The sequence below is a fragment of the Heterodontus francisci genome, chromosome 29 (genome assembly GCF_036365525.1).
Source record: "Heterodontus francisci isolate sHetFra1 chromosome 29, sHetFra1.hap1, whole genome shotgun sequence".
NCBI lineage: Eukaryota > Metazoa > Chordata > Chondrichthyes > Heterodontiformes > Heterodontidae > Heterodontus > Heterodontus francisci.
In genome coordinates, this window is record NC_090399.1 from 8,213,579 (window position 1) to 8,229,937 (window position 16,359).

General features: G+C 45.5%; 1 protein-coding gene across 1 annotated transcript in view; it reads right to left on the bottom strand.

Moving 5' to 3' along the window:
- Window positions 1–16,359, bottom strand: part of LOC137346097 (butyrophilin subfamily 1 member A1-like) — a 129,958-nt gene that overhangs the window by 90,200 nt on the left and 23,399 nt on the right. The window contains exons 2-3 of the mRNA XM_068009393.1: window positions 11,396–11,486; window positions 1,072–1,159 (exon numbers count right to left, since the gene is read on the bottom strand). Coding sequence (XP_067865494.1) covers window positions 1,072–1,159; window positions 11,396–11,461 — 154 coding nt within the window. The 5' untranslated portion in view covers window positions 11,462–11,486. The remainder of the gene's footprint in view (window positions 1–1,071; window positions 1,160–11,395; window positions 11,487–16,359) is intronic.

A 16,359-nucleotide genomic window follows, 5' to 3' on the forward strand; every position in this document is an offset into this window, starting at 1 on the left:
CTTCAAGCAACATTGGACTGCAGATTTGCAAGGACTCTAATTTTCTTCTATTTTTAATGCTGTTTATATCTTCATAGTGTTTAAGAATTTAGCTTTTTTTAATTAAACAGTTAATTTGTTGATTTAAAGACAGTTGGTTTGGTTAGCCTCATTCAGGGGTTAATAGATGGTACAATTTGGCTGGGTCTTTCTTTAATTTGGAAAGTTTAAAATGATACGTTAGTCGATCTGTGGAGGGACAGGATTGAATTAACAGTGCGTCTCTCCCATCACAATCAGAATTGTATATTTTGATTGGGGGCTTTGACTGGAGCAGTCAGTCATAACAACAGTGAGTGGTTAAGTGAGTGGAATGCTCTGCCTGAGAGTGTGGTGGAGGCAGGTTCAAGTGAAGCATTCAAAAGGGAATTAGACATTTATATGAAAAGAAAGAATGTGCAGGGTTATGGGAGAAGGCAGGAGAATGGAACAGAGTGAATTGCTCTTTCGGAGAGCCAGGGCAGACACAATGGATCGAATGGCCTCGTTTTGCACTGTCAGAATTCTGTGATTCTGAGACCCATCAGCATCTATGAAGAGAAAGGACAAGTTCAGGTTTTGTGTGTACATCCCTTGTTATGGTCTTCCCTCGTAACTTGCTCTGCACAGAGTTGTGCAATGAGATGTTAGAGAATGTAATTGAAGTAGACCGTATAATGGCTTGAAGATAATTTCAGGAGAGAGAACAGACTGAGATGCACAAGATGAGGGATGAGGTGGGTTAAGCCCAAGGAACATAGACTTGAACAGAAATGGTAGACAACTGGTTTAGGTATTCACGGCCAGATCTGGATTGAACCACACAAAACACCAGCAGGTCCTGCTCCCGTTTGCCAAAACTACTCACTATTCCAGGATCATCTTCGATGTTAAGGTAATACCCAGCTTCTTTTCTTTGCTACAAGCCATTTTCTTCAACCCCTTTACTTCCAGTTATGAAAACTCATACTCTAAATTAGTGAAACAAGTGAAGATACTCTTGTTTCAAAACAAGGTGTCAGGATGATCTGCACTGATGATTCAATTGCTTACCCAGCATTACAGTATGAAGACCAAGTAGGAACACAATACTGAAACATCGTCCTTTCATCACTGGAAGGAACTGATTGAAGTTTTTCACCTGAAAAGAGAATTCCCAGTTATGTTTCTTAAACAGGCATAACTATAACACTGAAATAAAGTGTGTTAACACATTCTTTCAATTTCACCTTCTGCTATTCTAGCTGAGATGTAAAGTTAATACTTCTAGTTAAAGAAGTGGAATTTCAAACATATACATTAAGCGTTTGTATGCCAAAATCTGCAGAATAACTTCAGGACTGACATATTTTACTTGTGCTTTGTCCATATTCTTCAATAAGTTTTTTTTCTAAATGTTCTAATTAAAAAGTTACACAAATTGCAAATTTCCCTTTTCCTTTAGAAAAGTTGGAACATTCCTCAGTACGATGTTTTCACAAATACTGCAGAGAAACACTGATCAGGAAGGAGATCCAGGAGTATTATAGTGGACAAGTACCCACTAATACCATAACTCTCTCACCCTGGCTATTTTTCCTGGTAGGGTCTTCACCTCCACAACCTTAAGCCCAAGGAAGAGGGACTTGAACAGAAATGGTGGACAACTGGTTTAGATATTCACAGCCAGATCTGGATTGAACCACACAAAGCACCATCAGGTCCTGCTCTCGTTTGCGAAAACTACTCACTATTCCAGGATCATCCCCGTTATTAAGGTAATACCCAGCTTCATTTCTCTAATACAAACCATTTTCTTTAACCTCTCTCCCCTGTCTCCTCCAGCCCCACCTCCAACAAGTGCAAGGAGCTCATGGATTTCTTTGTCACCAACACTGAGACCAGCCAATGAGCTACGTCTGTCACTTCCCTCCCTTCCCCTAGCCCGCCGGGCCAAACTTCCTTTCAGGCTTCCCCATGCCCTAACCCTGAACTTGTTTCTTCTCTACTTTCTCCCCTCATGCCCTCTCCAAGCTCATCTTGTCCAGGAGACACCTCTTGCTCTCAAGACCCTATTTCTATCAAACGACTGAACAGTTAACTTCCCTTCCCGGCTCCCACATTAACTGATGTTATTAACAGCTCCCTCTCCTCAGCTTCTGTCCGTCTCTCCTTCAAATCTGCTGTCATCACCTCTCCTCAAAAAACTGATCCTTGGCTCCTCCGTCCTTGCAAACTACCACCCCATCACTAATCTCCATTTCCTCTGCAAAAGCATTGTCCAACCCATTCATGTTGGGGGTCACATTAGAATTTTTGTCTCACATGGGGGGCCGGTGAGACAATTTGGGAAAGATAGAGTCATTAAATATGTATCTTACTTTGAATCAAAATAACAAATGTTCATTTTTGTGAAGAAGCTTCAAATGAGAAGATTAATTCATTGACTTACTTTCTCATCACTATGTTGGACACGTATTTAGTGAGATACCTGGCATTTTTTTGCTTGCACAAGTAGTCAATGTTTGCCCACACATTTGTTGCAGTGATGCAGAGTATTCCAGATAGATGTCCATCTGTCAGGAGTGATCTTGATCGCTCTCTCTTTCTCTGTCTCTCTTTTTGTCTCTCTGACTCTCTCTCTCCCTCTGTTCCCCCATGTTGTGTCCCCCCATGTTGTGTCCCCCCCACCCCCCATGTCAGCTTTGGTCTCTGTCCCCCACCTTTCCTTCTGTCTCCCTCTATCTTTCTTCCTCCTCTCTCTCTGTCTTTGTCTATGCCCCCACTCTCCGCCCCTCTATCCCTCTCTCTCTCTCAGTTCCCCGTCTCTCACTCTGTCTCTGTTCTCTCTCTCTTTCTCTGACAGTTGCAGGGAGCAGGAGCACCCAGCAGAGCAGCTTTATGGTTCTTCAGTTTTATTAAAAACTCCACGCTGTCCATTTCACAGCTGACAGGTGCTGACATTGGGAACAGCAGTTTCTGAACTTCAAGCAGACTCGGGGTTTCCGGAAGCCTTTTTAAAAAAAGTCAGAACCCACCGGAAAATCTCAAATCTGTCCGAAGTTGGGAAACCGCTGTTACCGCTCTCATGCATCAGCTGTCAGCTTTGAAACTGACTTACAATATTTCTTAAAAAGCTGGTGTGGAAGAAGAAGACAATGGGAAATTTCTCATCTCTGAAATACGTCCACGGGCCAGATGGAAATCTTTGGTGAGTTGGGTCCTGGCCCACAGACCCTATGTTGGACAATCCTGCTGTACAAAGTTCTTCAACATGTTGTCACCTCCCAAAGTTTTGCCCATCTTTCCTGGAACATCAGTGCGAAAGCTCAGGCTGAACTATCTTCAGCCAGAAGTGCCAAGTGGATGTGTAGTAAAAACAGTAAAAACACATAAGAGCTTATTTGAGATAAAGGGCTAGTCACACAACAATACACAGTGTGTTGAAACATAGGGGGGCTGGGTAGAAAGGGGGAATAGCACACAGATGGACAAGGAATTGCAGGGAGTACAGGAAAACAGGATAAAACAAGATAGATGCTAGCAGACACAGTGTCCTTGCATATGCCAGATAAAGGAGTTGCTATGGACACGAGATATGATTAGACCCACAGTAGACAATGGGAGAGTGTGAGAATTGAAAAGTGCTGACCAGGCTCTCACTGAACCAAAGAAGGAATTATCATGATGTCATTATACCAGACCCCTATGAGTAAGAGGGGTGGGTCTTGGAAACAAGATTTAACCCCTGACTGAAACTGGGGATGGCACGAGAACCCCGGGGAAGAACACTCGAGAAGACACCCCCGAGTCAAGGACTCAGAGAACAGAAGAGCAGCCGCAAGTCCGAGACTGATCACCTCGTGTCTTGATGGGTAGTTTACTGTGCAAGTAGTGAGAACTTGTACTTGATGATATAATGTGTGAATAAAACATTGATATACCTTTCACCAGTCCACTGTTGTGAATTCTTTAACAGTAAGTGCAGATTAGACACAACAGATGATCCATCTCACCTCCCCATGAGGTCCCCAGCATCACAGATGCCAGTCTTCAGCCAATCCAATTCACTCAGCAAACAACTGAAGGCACTGGATACTGAAAAGGCTAATGGGTCCTGACAATATCCCAGCAATAGTACTGAAGACCTGTGCTCCAGAACTTGCCTCGCCTCTAGCCAAGCTGTCCCAGTACAGCTACAAAACTGGCATCTACCCGACAATGTGGAAAATTGTCCAGGAATATCCTATCCACAAAAAGCAGGACAAATCCAATCTGGCGAATTACCGCCCCATCAATCTACTCTTGATCAGCAAAGTGATGGAAGCTATCGACAGTGCTATCAAGCAGCACTTAAACAGCAATAACCTGCTCTCCAATGCTCAGTCTGGGTTCTGCCAGGACCACTCGGCTCCTGTCCTCATTACAGCCTTGGTCCAAACATGGACAAAAGAGCAGAACTCAAGAGGTGAGGTGAGAGTGATTGCCCTTGATATTAAGGCAGCATTTGACCGAGTATAGCATCAAGGGGCCCTAATCAAACTGAAGTCAATGGGAATCAAGGAGAAAACTCTCCACTGGTTGGAGTCATATGCAGCACAAAGGTTGTGGCTGTTGGAGGCCAATCATCCCAGCCCGAGGACATCACTGAAGGAGTTCCTCAGGGTAGTGTCCTCGGCCCAACCATCTTCAGTTGCTTCATCAATGACCTTCCCTCCATCATAAGGTCAGAGGGGGGCGGGGTGTTCACTGATGTTTCTATGATGTTCAGCACCATCAGCAGTTCCTCAGCTACTGAAGCAGCCCATGTGCAGATGCAGCAAGTACCTGCACAACATTCAGGCTTAGGTTGATAAGTGACAAGTAACATTTGTGCTACACAAGTGCCAGGCAAGGACCAGCTCCAGTAAGAAAGAATCCAAGAATCTCCCCTTGACATTCGACGGCATTACCATCGCTGAATCCCCCACTATTAACATCCTGGGGATTACCATTGACCAGAAACTGAACTGAAGTAGCCATATAAATACTGTGGCTACAAGAGCAGGTCAGAGGCTAGGAATCCCGCATCGAGTAACTCACCTCCTGACTCCCCAAAGCCTGTCCACCATCTACAAGGCACAAGTCAGGAATGTGATGGAATAACCTCCATTTGCCTGGATGAGTGCAGTTCCACTCAGGAAGCTCGATACCATCCAGGACAATGCAGCCCGCTTGATTGGCACCCCATCCACACCACCTTCAACATTCACTCCCTTCACCACCAACACACAGTGGCAGCAGTGTGTACCATCTACAAGATGCACTGCAGCAATGCACCAAGTAAAACCTGGCTTGGGTATAAATTTAAAACCTGACCCGAGCCCTTAAATGTTTTAAATGCCCGACCGACAATAACAAACATATGAGATTAAATGTAGATTAAAATGAAAACAATACGAAACAAAACAGTATAGTCCAGCCCGACCCGATCCGAGCCTGAATGCTGGACATAGAATACAGACCTGACCCGACACATGTAGTCAAGTTTGGATTGGGTAGCCAGGCTTTAGCACCGAGGTACCTTAGACAGCACCTTCCAAACCCGCGATCTCGACCATCGAGAAGGACAAGGCAGCAAATGCATGGGAATAACCTGCATTACCCCCAAGTCACACATCATCCTGATTTGGAACTATATCACTGTTCCTTCACTGTCACTGGATCAAAATCCTGGAACTCCCTTCCTAACAGTACTGTGGGTATACCTACCCCACATGGACTGTAGCAGTTCAAGAAGGCAGCTCACCACCACCTTCTCAAGGGCAATTAGGGATGGGCAATAAATGCTGGCCTTGCCAGCGATGCCCACATCTCATGAACGAATAGAAAAAAACTGCCCAGACCTCTCATGATTTTGAACACATCTATCAAATCACCAATCAGCTTTCTCTTCTCCAGGAAAACAGTCTCACTTTCTCCAATCTATCTTCATAATTAAAGTTGTATTACAGTTGAAGATACACCTGTAGTGTTAACATCCTGATGTGTAGCTGCTCTATCAGTACTAAATAAACAACCCTACTTCTTTACCTTACCAATCCCATCTGAGTGGTCAGTCTTTGTGAAGTCTATAGCAAAGTCTATACTTGCACAGAGGTTCAATGAACACGTTACAACCACCACCTTCTTTAGGACAATTCGGGATGGGTAATAAATGCTGCCTTGACAGTGATGTCCACATCTCATGAATAAAAAAAAGTTTGAAACTGAAATACAGACTGTGGGACAAGACACAATTACATCTGATCAGCACTGGAGCAAACAAGTAAATAATGAAAGTAAAATCTGGAAGAACAGGATTTCTCAAGGAAATTCTGCCCTGTTTATCACTTTAATTCTGTTTTGTCGAAAGCCGACATCTGCCCAGTAATGGGATGTTGCAGCCCATTTAACAGAAAATCGCACTTCCTGCAGGACTTGATCCAATCTAAAGCTGAGCAGCCCAGTGACAGGGAATTAGAGCACATTACAGAGAGGAACAGGGAATCCCAGCACACTACAGAGAGGAACAAGGAATCCCAGCACATTACAGTGAGGAACAGGGAATTCCAGCACATTACAGAGAGGAACAGGGAATCCCAGCACATTACAGAGAGGAACAGGGAATCCCAGCACATTACAGAGAGGAACAGGGAATCCCAGCACATTACAGAGAGGAACAAGGAATCCCAGCACATTACAGTGAGGAACAAGGAATCCCAGCACATTACAGAGAGGAACAAGGAATCCCAGCACATTACAGTGAGGAACAGGGAATTCCAGCACATTACAGAGAGGAACAGGGAATCCCAGCACATTACAGTGAGGAACAGGGAATTCCAACACATTCTTCAGGAGGGTTTAAACTAGTTTGGCAGGGGGATGGGAACCGGAGGCACGGATCAGTGGATGGGGTAGCTGTTGAACAGGCAGATACCGAGTGCAGAGAGTCTGTGAGGAAGGTTAGACAGTTGACAGGGCAAAGTTGCAGCCAGTATGATGGGTTGAAGTGTGTCTATTTTAACGCAAGAAGTGTCAGGAATAAGGGTGATGAACTTAGAGCATGGATCAGTACTTGGAGCTACGATGTTGCGGCCATTACGGAGACGTGGATATCACAGGGGCAGGAATGGATGTTGGATGTTCTGGGGTTTAGATGTTTCAAAAGGAATAGGGAGGGAGGTAAAAGAGGTGGGGGAGTGGCATTGCTAATCAGGGATAGTATCACAGCTGCAGAAAGGGAGGTAGTCGAGGAGGGTTTGTCTACTGAGTCAGTATGGGTGGAAGTCAGAAACAGGAAAGGAGCAGTCACTTTATTGGAAGTTTTCTATAGACCCCCCAATAGCAACAGAGACATGGAGCAACAGATTAGGAGGCAGATTTTGGAAAGGTGCAGAAGTAACAGGGTTGTTGTCATGGGTGACTTCAACTTCCCTAATATTGATTGGAACCTCCTTAGTGCAAATAGTTTGGATGGAGCAGTTTTTGTCAGGTGTGTCCAGGAAGGTTTCCTGACTCAATATGTAGATAGGCCGACTAGAGGGGAGACTATGTTGGACTTGGTGCTTGGCAACGAACCAGGCCAGGTGGCAGATCTCTCGGTGGGAGAGCATTTTGGCGATAGTGATCACAACTCCCTGACCTTTACTATAGTCATGGAGAGGGACAGGAGCAGACGGGATGGGAAAACATTTAATTGGGGGAGGGGGAATTACAATGCTATTAAGCAGGAACTGGGGAGCATAAATTGGGAACAGATGTTCCTCAGGGAAATGCACGACAGAAATGTGGAGGTTGTTTAGGGAGCACTTGCTGCGACTGCTGGATAGGTTTGTCCGATGAGGCAGGGAAGGGATGATAGGGTGAAGGAACCTTGGATGACAAGAGATGTGGAACAGCTAGTCAAGAGGAAGAAGGAAGCTTACTTAAGGTTGAGGAAGCAAGGATCAGACAGGGCTCTAGAGGGTTACAAGGTAGCCAGGAAGGAACTGAAGAATGGATTTAGGAGAGCGAGAAGGGGACATGAAAAAGTCTTGGCGGGTAGGATTAAGGAAAATCCCAAGGCGTTCTACACTTATGTGAGGAACAAGAGGATGGCCAGAGTGAGGGTAGGGCCGATCAGGGATAGTAGAGGGAACTTGTGCCTGGAGTCGGAGGAGGTAGGGGAGGTCCTAAATAAATACTTTGCTTCAGTATTCACTAGTGAGAGGGGTCTGGTCGTTTGTGAGGACAGCGTGGAACAGGCTGATATGCTCGAACACGTTGATGTTAAGAGGGAGGATTTGCTGGAAATTTTGAATGATATGAGGACAGATAAGTCCCCGGGGCCAGACGGGATATACCCAAGGATATTACGGGAAGCGAGGGAAGAGAGTGCTGCGCCTTTGGTGATGACCTTTGCGTCTTCACTGTCCACTGGAGTAGTGCCGGATGATTGGAGGGTGGCAAATGTTGTTCCCTTGTTCAAGAAAGGGAATAGGGATAACCCTGGGAATTATAGACCAGTCAGTCTTACGTCAGTAGTGGGCAAATTATTGGAGAGGATTCTGAGAGACAGGATTTATGATTATTTGGAAAAGCATGGTTTGACTAGAGACAGTCAGCATGGCTTTGTGAGGGGCAGGTCTTGCCTCAAAAGCCTTATTGAATTCTTTGAAGATGTGACAAAACACATTGATGAAGGAAGAGCAGTGGATGTGGTGTATATGGATTTTAGCAAGGCGTTTGATAAGGTTCCCCATGGCAGGCTCATTCAGAAAGTAAGCAGGCATGGGATACAGGGAAAGTTGGCTGTCTGGATACAGAATTGGCTGGCCCATAGAAGTCAGAGGGTGGTAGTAGATGGAAAGTATTCAGCATGGAGCTCGGTGACCAGTGGTGTTCCACAAGGATCTGTTCTGGGACCTCTCCTCTTTGTGATTTTTATAAATGACTTGGATGAGGAAGTGGAAGGCTGGGTTAGCAAATTTGCCGATGACACGAAGGTTGCTGGAGTTGTGGATAGTGTGGAAGGCTGTTGTAGGTTGCAACGGGACATTGACAGGATGCAGAGCTGGGCTGAGAAGTGGCAGATGGAGTTCAACCTGGTAAAGTGTGAAGTGATTCATTTTGGAAGGTCGAATTTGAATGCGGAATACAGGCTTAAAGACAGGATTCTTGGTAGTGTGGAGGAACAGAGGGATCTTGCGGTCCACATCCATAGATCGCTCAAAGTTGCCACCCAAGTTGATAGGGTTGTTAAGAAGGCGTATGGTGTGTTGGCTTTCATTAACAGGGGGATTGAATTTAAGAGCCGCGAGGTTATGCTGCAGCTCTATAAGGCCCTGGTTCGACCACACTTGGAATATTGTGTTCAGTTCTGGTCGCCTCATTATAGGAAGCATGTGGAAGCTTTAGAGAGGATGCAGAGGAGATTTACCAGGATGCTACCTGGACTGGAGGGCATGTCCTACGAAGAAAGATTGAGGGAGCTAGGGCTTTTCTCATTGGAGCGAAGAAGGATGAGAGGTGACTTGACAGAGGGGGACAAGATGATGAGAGGCATAGATAGAGTGGATAGTCAGAGACTTTTTCCCAAGGTGGAAAGGGCTATAACCAGGGGGCATAATTTTAAGGTGATTGGAGGAAGGTTTCTGGGAGATGTCAGAGGTAGGTTCTTTACACAGAGAATGGTGGGTGCGTGGAATGTGCTGCCAGCGGTGGTAGTAGAAGGAGATACATTAGGGGCATTTAAGCGACTCTTGGATAGGTACATGGATGATAGTAGAATGAAGGGTAGGTAGTTAGTTTGATCTGAGAGTAGGTTAAAGGTTCGGCACAACATCGTGGGCCGAAGGGCCTGTCCTGTTCTATGTTCGATATTCTATTACAGAGAAGATCAGGGAATTCCAGCACATTACTGATAGGAACAGGGAATCCCAGCACAATACAGAGAGGAACAGGGACTTCCCGCACATTACAGTGTGGAACAGGCAAATCCAGCACATTACAGAGAGGAACAGGGAATTCCAGCACATTACAGTGAGGAACAGGGAATCCTAGCACATTACAGAGAGGAACAGGGAATCCTAGCACATTACAGAGAGGAACAGGGAATCCCAGCACATAACAGAGAGGAACAGGAAATCCCAGCACATTACAGTGAGGAACAGGGAATTCCAGCACATTACAGAGAGGGACAGGGAATCCCAGAACATTACAGAGAGGGACAGGGAATCCCAGCACATTACAGAGAGGAACAGGGAATTCCAGCACATTACAGAGAGGAAGAGGGAATCTCAGCACATTACAGAGAGGAACAGGGAATTCCAGCACATTACAGTGAGGAACAGGGAATCCCACAACATTACAGAGAGGAACAGGGAATTATAGCACATTACAGAGAGGAACAGGGAATCCCAGCACATTACAGAGAGGAACAGGGAATTCCAGCACATCACAGAGAGGGACAGGGTATCCCAGCACATTACAGAGAGGAACAGGGAATCCCAGCACATTACAGAGAGGGACAGGGAATCCCAGCACATTGCAGAGAGGAACAGGGAATCCCAGCACATTGCAGAAAGGTACAGGGAATTCAAGCACATTACAGAGAGGAACAGGGAATCCCAGCACATTACAGAGAGGAACAGGGAATCCCAGCACATTACAGAGAGGGACAGGGTATCCCAGCACATTACAGAGAGGAACAGGCAATTCCAGCACATTACAGAGAGGAACAGGGAATCTCTGCACATTACAGAGGGGAACAGGGAATCCCAGCACATTACAGAGAGGAACAGGGAATCCCAGCACATTACAGAGGGGAACAGGGAATACCAGCACATTACAGTGAGGAGCAGGGGATCCCAGCACATTCCAGTGAGGAGCAGGGGATCCCAGCACATTCCAGTGAGGAGCAGGGGATCCCAGCACATTCCAGTGAGGAGCAGGCAATCCCAGCACATTACAGAGAGGAACAGGCAATCCCAGCACATTACAGAGAGGAACAGGCAATCCCAGCACATGGCAGAGAGGAACAGGCAATCCCAGCACATTACAGAGAGGAACAGGCAATCCCAGCACATTACTGAGAGGAAGTCGCTGCTGTGAACATATAAATCCCAGTATTTGGTCAGGAAGGGCAGAGGAGACAACCATTCCCATCTCAGTCCCTGCAGAAACCCCCCGCCTTTTCCCATTATCCTGAACGGGGCGGCCGCCTGCTCCCTGGGTCAGGTAAAGATCTGAAGCTTCTCCTCCCGGAGCTGCCCTGAAGGGCGGGACAGGACACCGGGTTTCACACTCACTCCCCGGTGATAAATCCCAAAGTGAACCCTTTGACCCAGTGATTCTCACTCAACTCCCGGTGCGGTGAAATATTCCTGAAGTCACTGACCTGTTTAACACTTTGAGCAGCCGTTTTCCTCTTTCCCAGGATTTCCTGCCAGGACTTTGTCCTCATTCATCAGTTAACAATAAATGGGCGGCTGAGAATGAAAGTAAAAAGTGTTAACGGCACCTCATTGGGTATCTGCATCTGCAAGTTAACTTTTCCCAATGAAACTATAAAGAGAAACTGGATCATCAAAGAAAAAACTGAACAAAAGTGACCCTTTCCTGGAGGTTCACTAATACAGAACTGAAGCTAAAACAAAGGAAACTGTTGAATTTAAAGAATCTGATTTGTTTTATCCAGTCACTGCCCAGCCACTGCTCTCGGAGGACACCGCCTGCTCCTTCTCCAGATCCCCGGGTGTGGACAAGGCTGTGGAACAGAGACAGGAGGAGCCACCCCTGTCCCAGGCCACCTCCAAACACAACCTTGTCCAGACTCCAACTACCCTGTTCATAAAACACACTCACTTTTATTATTGAACTGCAAAACCTGACCCTTTATAGAAGACAGTCAGTTAAACAGACACATAAAAATATAGTTACCAGGGCAATTGACCTTCTGCTGCTATTTGATGTTCCCTGGGTCCAGAGAAAGTGTAAATGGTGACAGCAAAATAGCAGAGGAGGAAAACATGGAAAATCTAGCAATGCAGATTGCAAAAGTAAAACAGTTTTTTCTGATTACATGAAGTGCATCTAAACCGGTTTCAGGAAAACAATTAGAAATGGTGTAATAATGCAACTGACCCAGCAATGTGGGCTGTAAACCCTGTCACACCAACATCTGTATTTGTTATAAACACTTCCTTAGAAAGAGAAATAAGATCTCAGGATAGAGTGCAGCAGGAAGGGGGAAAAGAATCAAAAGCAAACATTGTGGATGCTGAAAATCTGAAATAAAAATAGAAAATGCTCAAAACACTCATAGACCAGACAGCATTTCTACAGGAGAAACAATCTTAATGTTTCTGCTCAATGGGAACAGGAAATGACACAGATAGAGTTATCAATGTACCAGAAAAAGAGGTCATAGAGGAGACCTGACGAGGGCTGGAATATAAAATGTTCCATGTATCCCACAAATGGACAGGAATAGCTAGGATCCATGTGGGTTCCCATAATAAAACCATTTATTTGGTGGAAGTAAGTAGAGTTACAGGAAAAGGTGTTACATAGAAACATAGAAAATAGCAGCAGGAGTAGGCCATTCAGCCCTTCGAGCCTGCTCCGTCATTCATTATGATCATGGCTGATCATCCAACTCAGTAACTGTTCCCGCTTTCTCTCCATATCCTTTGACCCCTTTAGACCCAAGAGCTATATCTAACTCCTTCTTGAAAACATACAATGTTTTGGCTTCAACTGCTTTTGTGGTAGCGAATTCCACAGGCTCACCACTCTCTGGGTGAAGAAATTTCTCCTCATCTCAGTCCTGAAAGGTCTACCCCGTATCCTTAGACTATGACCCCTGGTTCTGGACACCCCCACCATCGGGAATATCCTTCCTGCATCTACCCTGTCAAGTCCTGTTAGAATTTTATAGGTTCAATCTGAGACCAAGTTGAGCCAGGTGCAGGAGGATAGAGGTGGATGGGAACTGGTTGGACCTCCACTCAGTGATGAAGACAGCAATGCTGGTGGGGGATGGAGGTGTAGAGGGACGGAACATCTACAGTGAAAAAATGGTTAGGGACAGGAAACAAAATGTTGAAAGTGGCAGAGGGTGTTGGTGGACTCATGGATGTAGGTCAGAAGAGACTGGACAAGCGGAGAATAAAGAGTTGAGATAAGAGAAGTTCCATGGGGCAGGATCAAACTGAAATGATGGGTCTACCAGGATAGTCCTGTTTTTGGATCCTGGAAAGGAGGTAGAAGGAGGAGGTGTGAGGTTGGGGAACAATGAGTTCCAGAGGAGAGGAGGTCAGTGATGGTCTGGAAACAATCACTTGATATTTGGTGGTGGGTCATGGTCCAGGGGAAGGTAGGAGGAATTCTCAACATAGAGGTCTTTTTGCTAAATAACAACAGTACCTCCCTTATCAGCAGTTTTAGTAACAATGTCAGGGTTGATCCTGAGAAATGGAGTGCTGTAAATTCAAAGAGAGTTAAATCAGAATGAGTGAAGTGAGCAGAGAAATTGAACAGCCAACGTCATGCCAGCAGTTTATAATGAAAAGATCGAGACTGGGTAAGAGGATAGAGGGTGGGTCAAATAGAATGAGAATTCTGAAAGCAGGAGAAAGGGGCTGCTGTGCATGGGAAACTTCCTGCCCAAGGAAATGGGCAAAGCAAAAGCACATTAATGATTTAGATATGAATATAGGAGGTATGATCAGTAAGTTCGCAGATGACACGATAATTGGTGGTGTCGTAGATAGTGAGGAAGAAAGCCTTAGATTACAGGACAATATAGATGGGCTGGTAAGATGGGCAGAGCAGTGGCAAATGGAATTTACTTCTGAGAAGTGTGAGGTGATGCATTTTGGGAGGACTAACAAGGCAAGGGAATATAAAATGGATGGTAGGACCCTAGGAAGTACAGAGGGTCAGAGGGACCTTGGTGTACTTGTCCATAGATCACTGAATGCAGCAGCACAGGTAGATAAGATGGTTAGGAAGGCATATGGGATACTTGCCTCTTTTAGCCGAGGCATAGAATATAAGAGCAGGGAGGTTATGATGGAGCTGTATAAAACGCTAGTTAGGCCACAGCTGGAGTACTGTGTACAGCTCTGGGCACCACACTATAGGAAGGATGTGATTGCACTGGAGAGGGTGCAGAGGAGATTCACCAGGATGTTGCCTGGGCTGAAACATTTCAGCTATGAAGAGTGACTGAAAAGGCTAGGGTTATTTTCCTTAGAGCAGAGAAGGCTGAGGGGGGACCTGATTGAGGTATACAAAATTATGAGAGGCATAGATAGGGTAGACAGGAAGAAATGTTTTCCTTTAGCGGAGGGGTAAATAACCAGGGGGCATAGATTTTAGGTGAGGGGCAGGAGGTTTAGAGGGGATTTGAGGAAAAATATTTTCACCCAGAAGGTGGGTGGAATCTGGAACACACTGCTGAAGGGGTGGTAGAGGCAGGAACCCACACAACATTTAAGAAGTATTTAGATAAGCACTTGAAACACCAAAGCATAACAGGCTACGGGCCAAGTGCTGGAAAATGGGATTAGAATAGATAGGTGCTTGATGGCCGGCACAGACACGATGGGCTGAAGGGCCTGTTTCTGTGCCGTATAACTCTATGACTCTATGACACTGAAAAAGAGCTCGGCATCATATTGAGCTCAATTGTAATTCAGGTGGGGGCGTAGGGGATGACGTTCAGGCCTTTGCTGAGGACTGATTGGTGTTAGGGGAAAATCAGAGCAGATAGTGAAAACATGACAAATGGTGAGATTGGAAGGAGAGTTGTGTTTCAGAAGAACCTTCTACCTTTCTGGTTAGGAATGTACCTCTCTCTGACTTTCTGTAAATTTAGTCTGTTAGTACAAACACAACTGACTGCCTTACTGAATATTAGCTGAAGGTGAGTGCACAACATTCTCTAATGCACACACCTTGTAATCATTATCCCTGGATTCTCCACAGTGAGGAGGAAAGTGAAAGAAGACAGGGGCAGACAATCTGAATGTGTTCCTCTGCAGGCTTTACTGTTCAAATAAAGCATCTTCCTTCAGGTTTTTATCAAGGTTTTTTTTGGATGAGTGTTATTCCCACTGAGTATCGATAATTCACTGACCTGTGTTTATCGACAATGCACAGACCTGTGTTTATCGACAATGCACTGACCTGTGTTTATTGATTTTGCACTGACCTGTGTTTATCGACAATGCACAGACCTGTGTTTATCGATAATGCACTGACCTGTGTTTATCGACAATGCACTGACCTGTGTTTATCGACAATGCACAGACCTGTGTTTATCGATAATGCACTGACCTGTGTTTATCGATAATGCACTGACCTGTGTTTATCGATAATGCACTGACCTGTGTTTATCGACAATGCACTGACCTGTGTTTATCGACAATGCACAGACCTGTGTTTATCGATAATGCACTGACCTGTGTTTATCGATAATGCACTGACCTGTGTTTATCGACAATGCACTGACCTGTGTTTATCGACAATGCACTGACCTGTGTTTATCGACAATGCACTGACCTGTGTTTATCGACAATGCACAGACCTGTGTTTATCGATAATGCACTGACCTGTGTTTATCGACAATGCACTGACCTGTGTTTATCGACAATGCACTGACCTGTGTTTATCGACAATGCACAGACCTGTGTTTATCGATAATGCACTGACCTGTGTTTATCGACAATGCACTGACCTGTGTTTATCGACAATGCACAGACCTGTGTTTATCGACAATGCACAGACCTGTGTTTATCGGCAATGCACAGACCTGTGTTTATCGACAATGCACAGACCTGTGTTTATCGATAATGCACTGACCTGTGTTTATCGATAATGCACTGACCTGTGTTTATTGGAGACATTGCAATAGCTGCTGAAACCACAACACGGCCCTGCATCACATTATTGCCATTGCATGATTTGGACTTTGTGGTTGTTCATTAGTAGTTGGGGCTGGGGTCAGGGTGTCAGGATTAGGGGCTGGGTTTAGGGGGTATTATGATTAGGGGCTGGGTTTGGGGATCAGGATTTGGGGCAGGGTTTAGGGTATTAGGATTAGGGGCTGGGTTTAGGGGGTATTAGGATTAGGGGCTGGGTTTGGGGGGTATTAGGATTAGGGGCTGGGTTTGGGGTATTCGGATTAGGGGCTGGGTTTGGGGGGTATTAGGATTAGGGGCTGGGTTTGGGGGGTATTAGGATTAGGGGCTGGGTTTGGGGGATCAGGATTTGGGGCTGGGTTTAGGGTATTAGGATTAGGGGCTGGGTTTAGGGGGTATTAGGATTAGGGGCTGGGTTTGGGGTATTCGGATT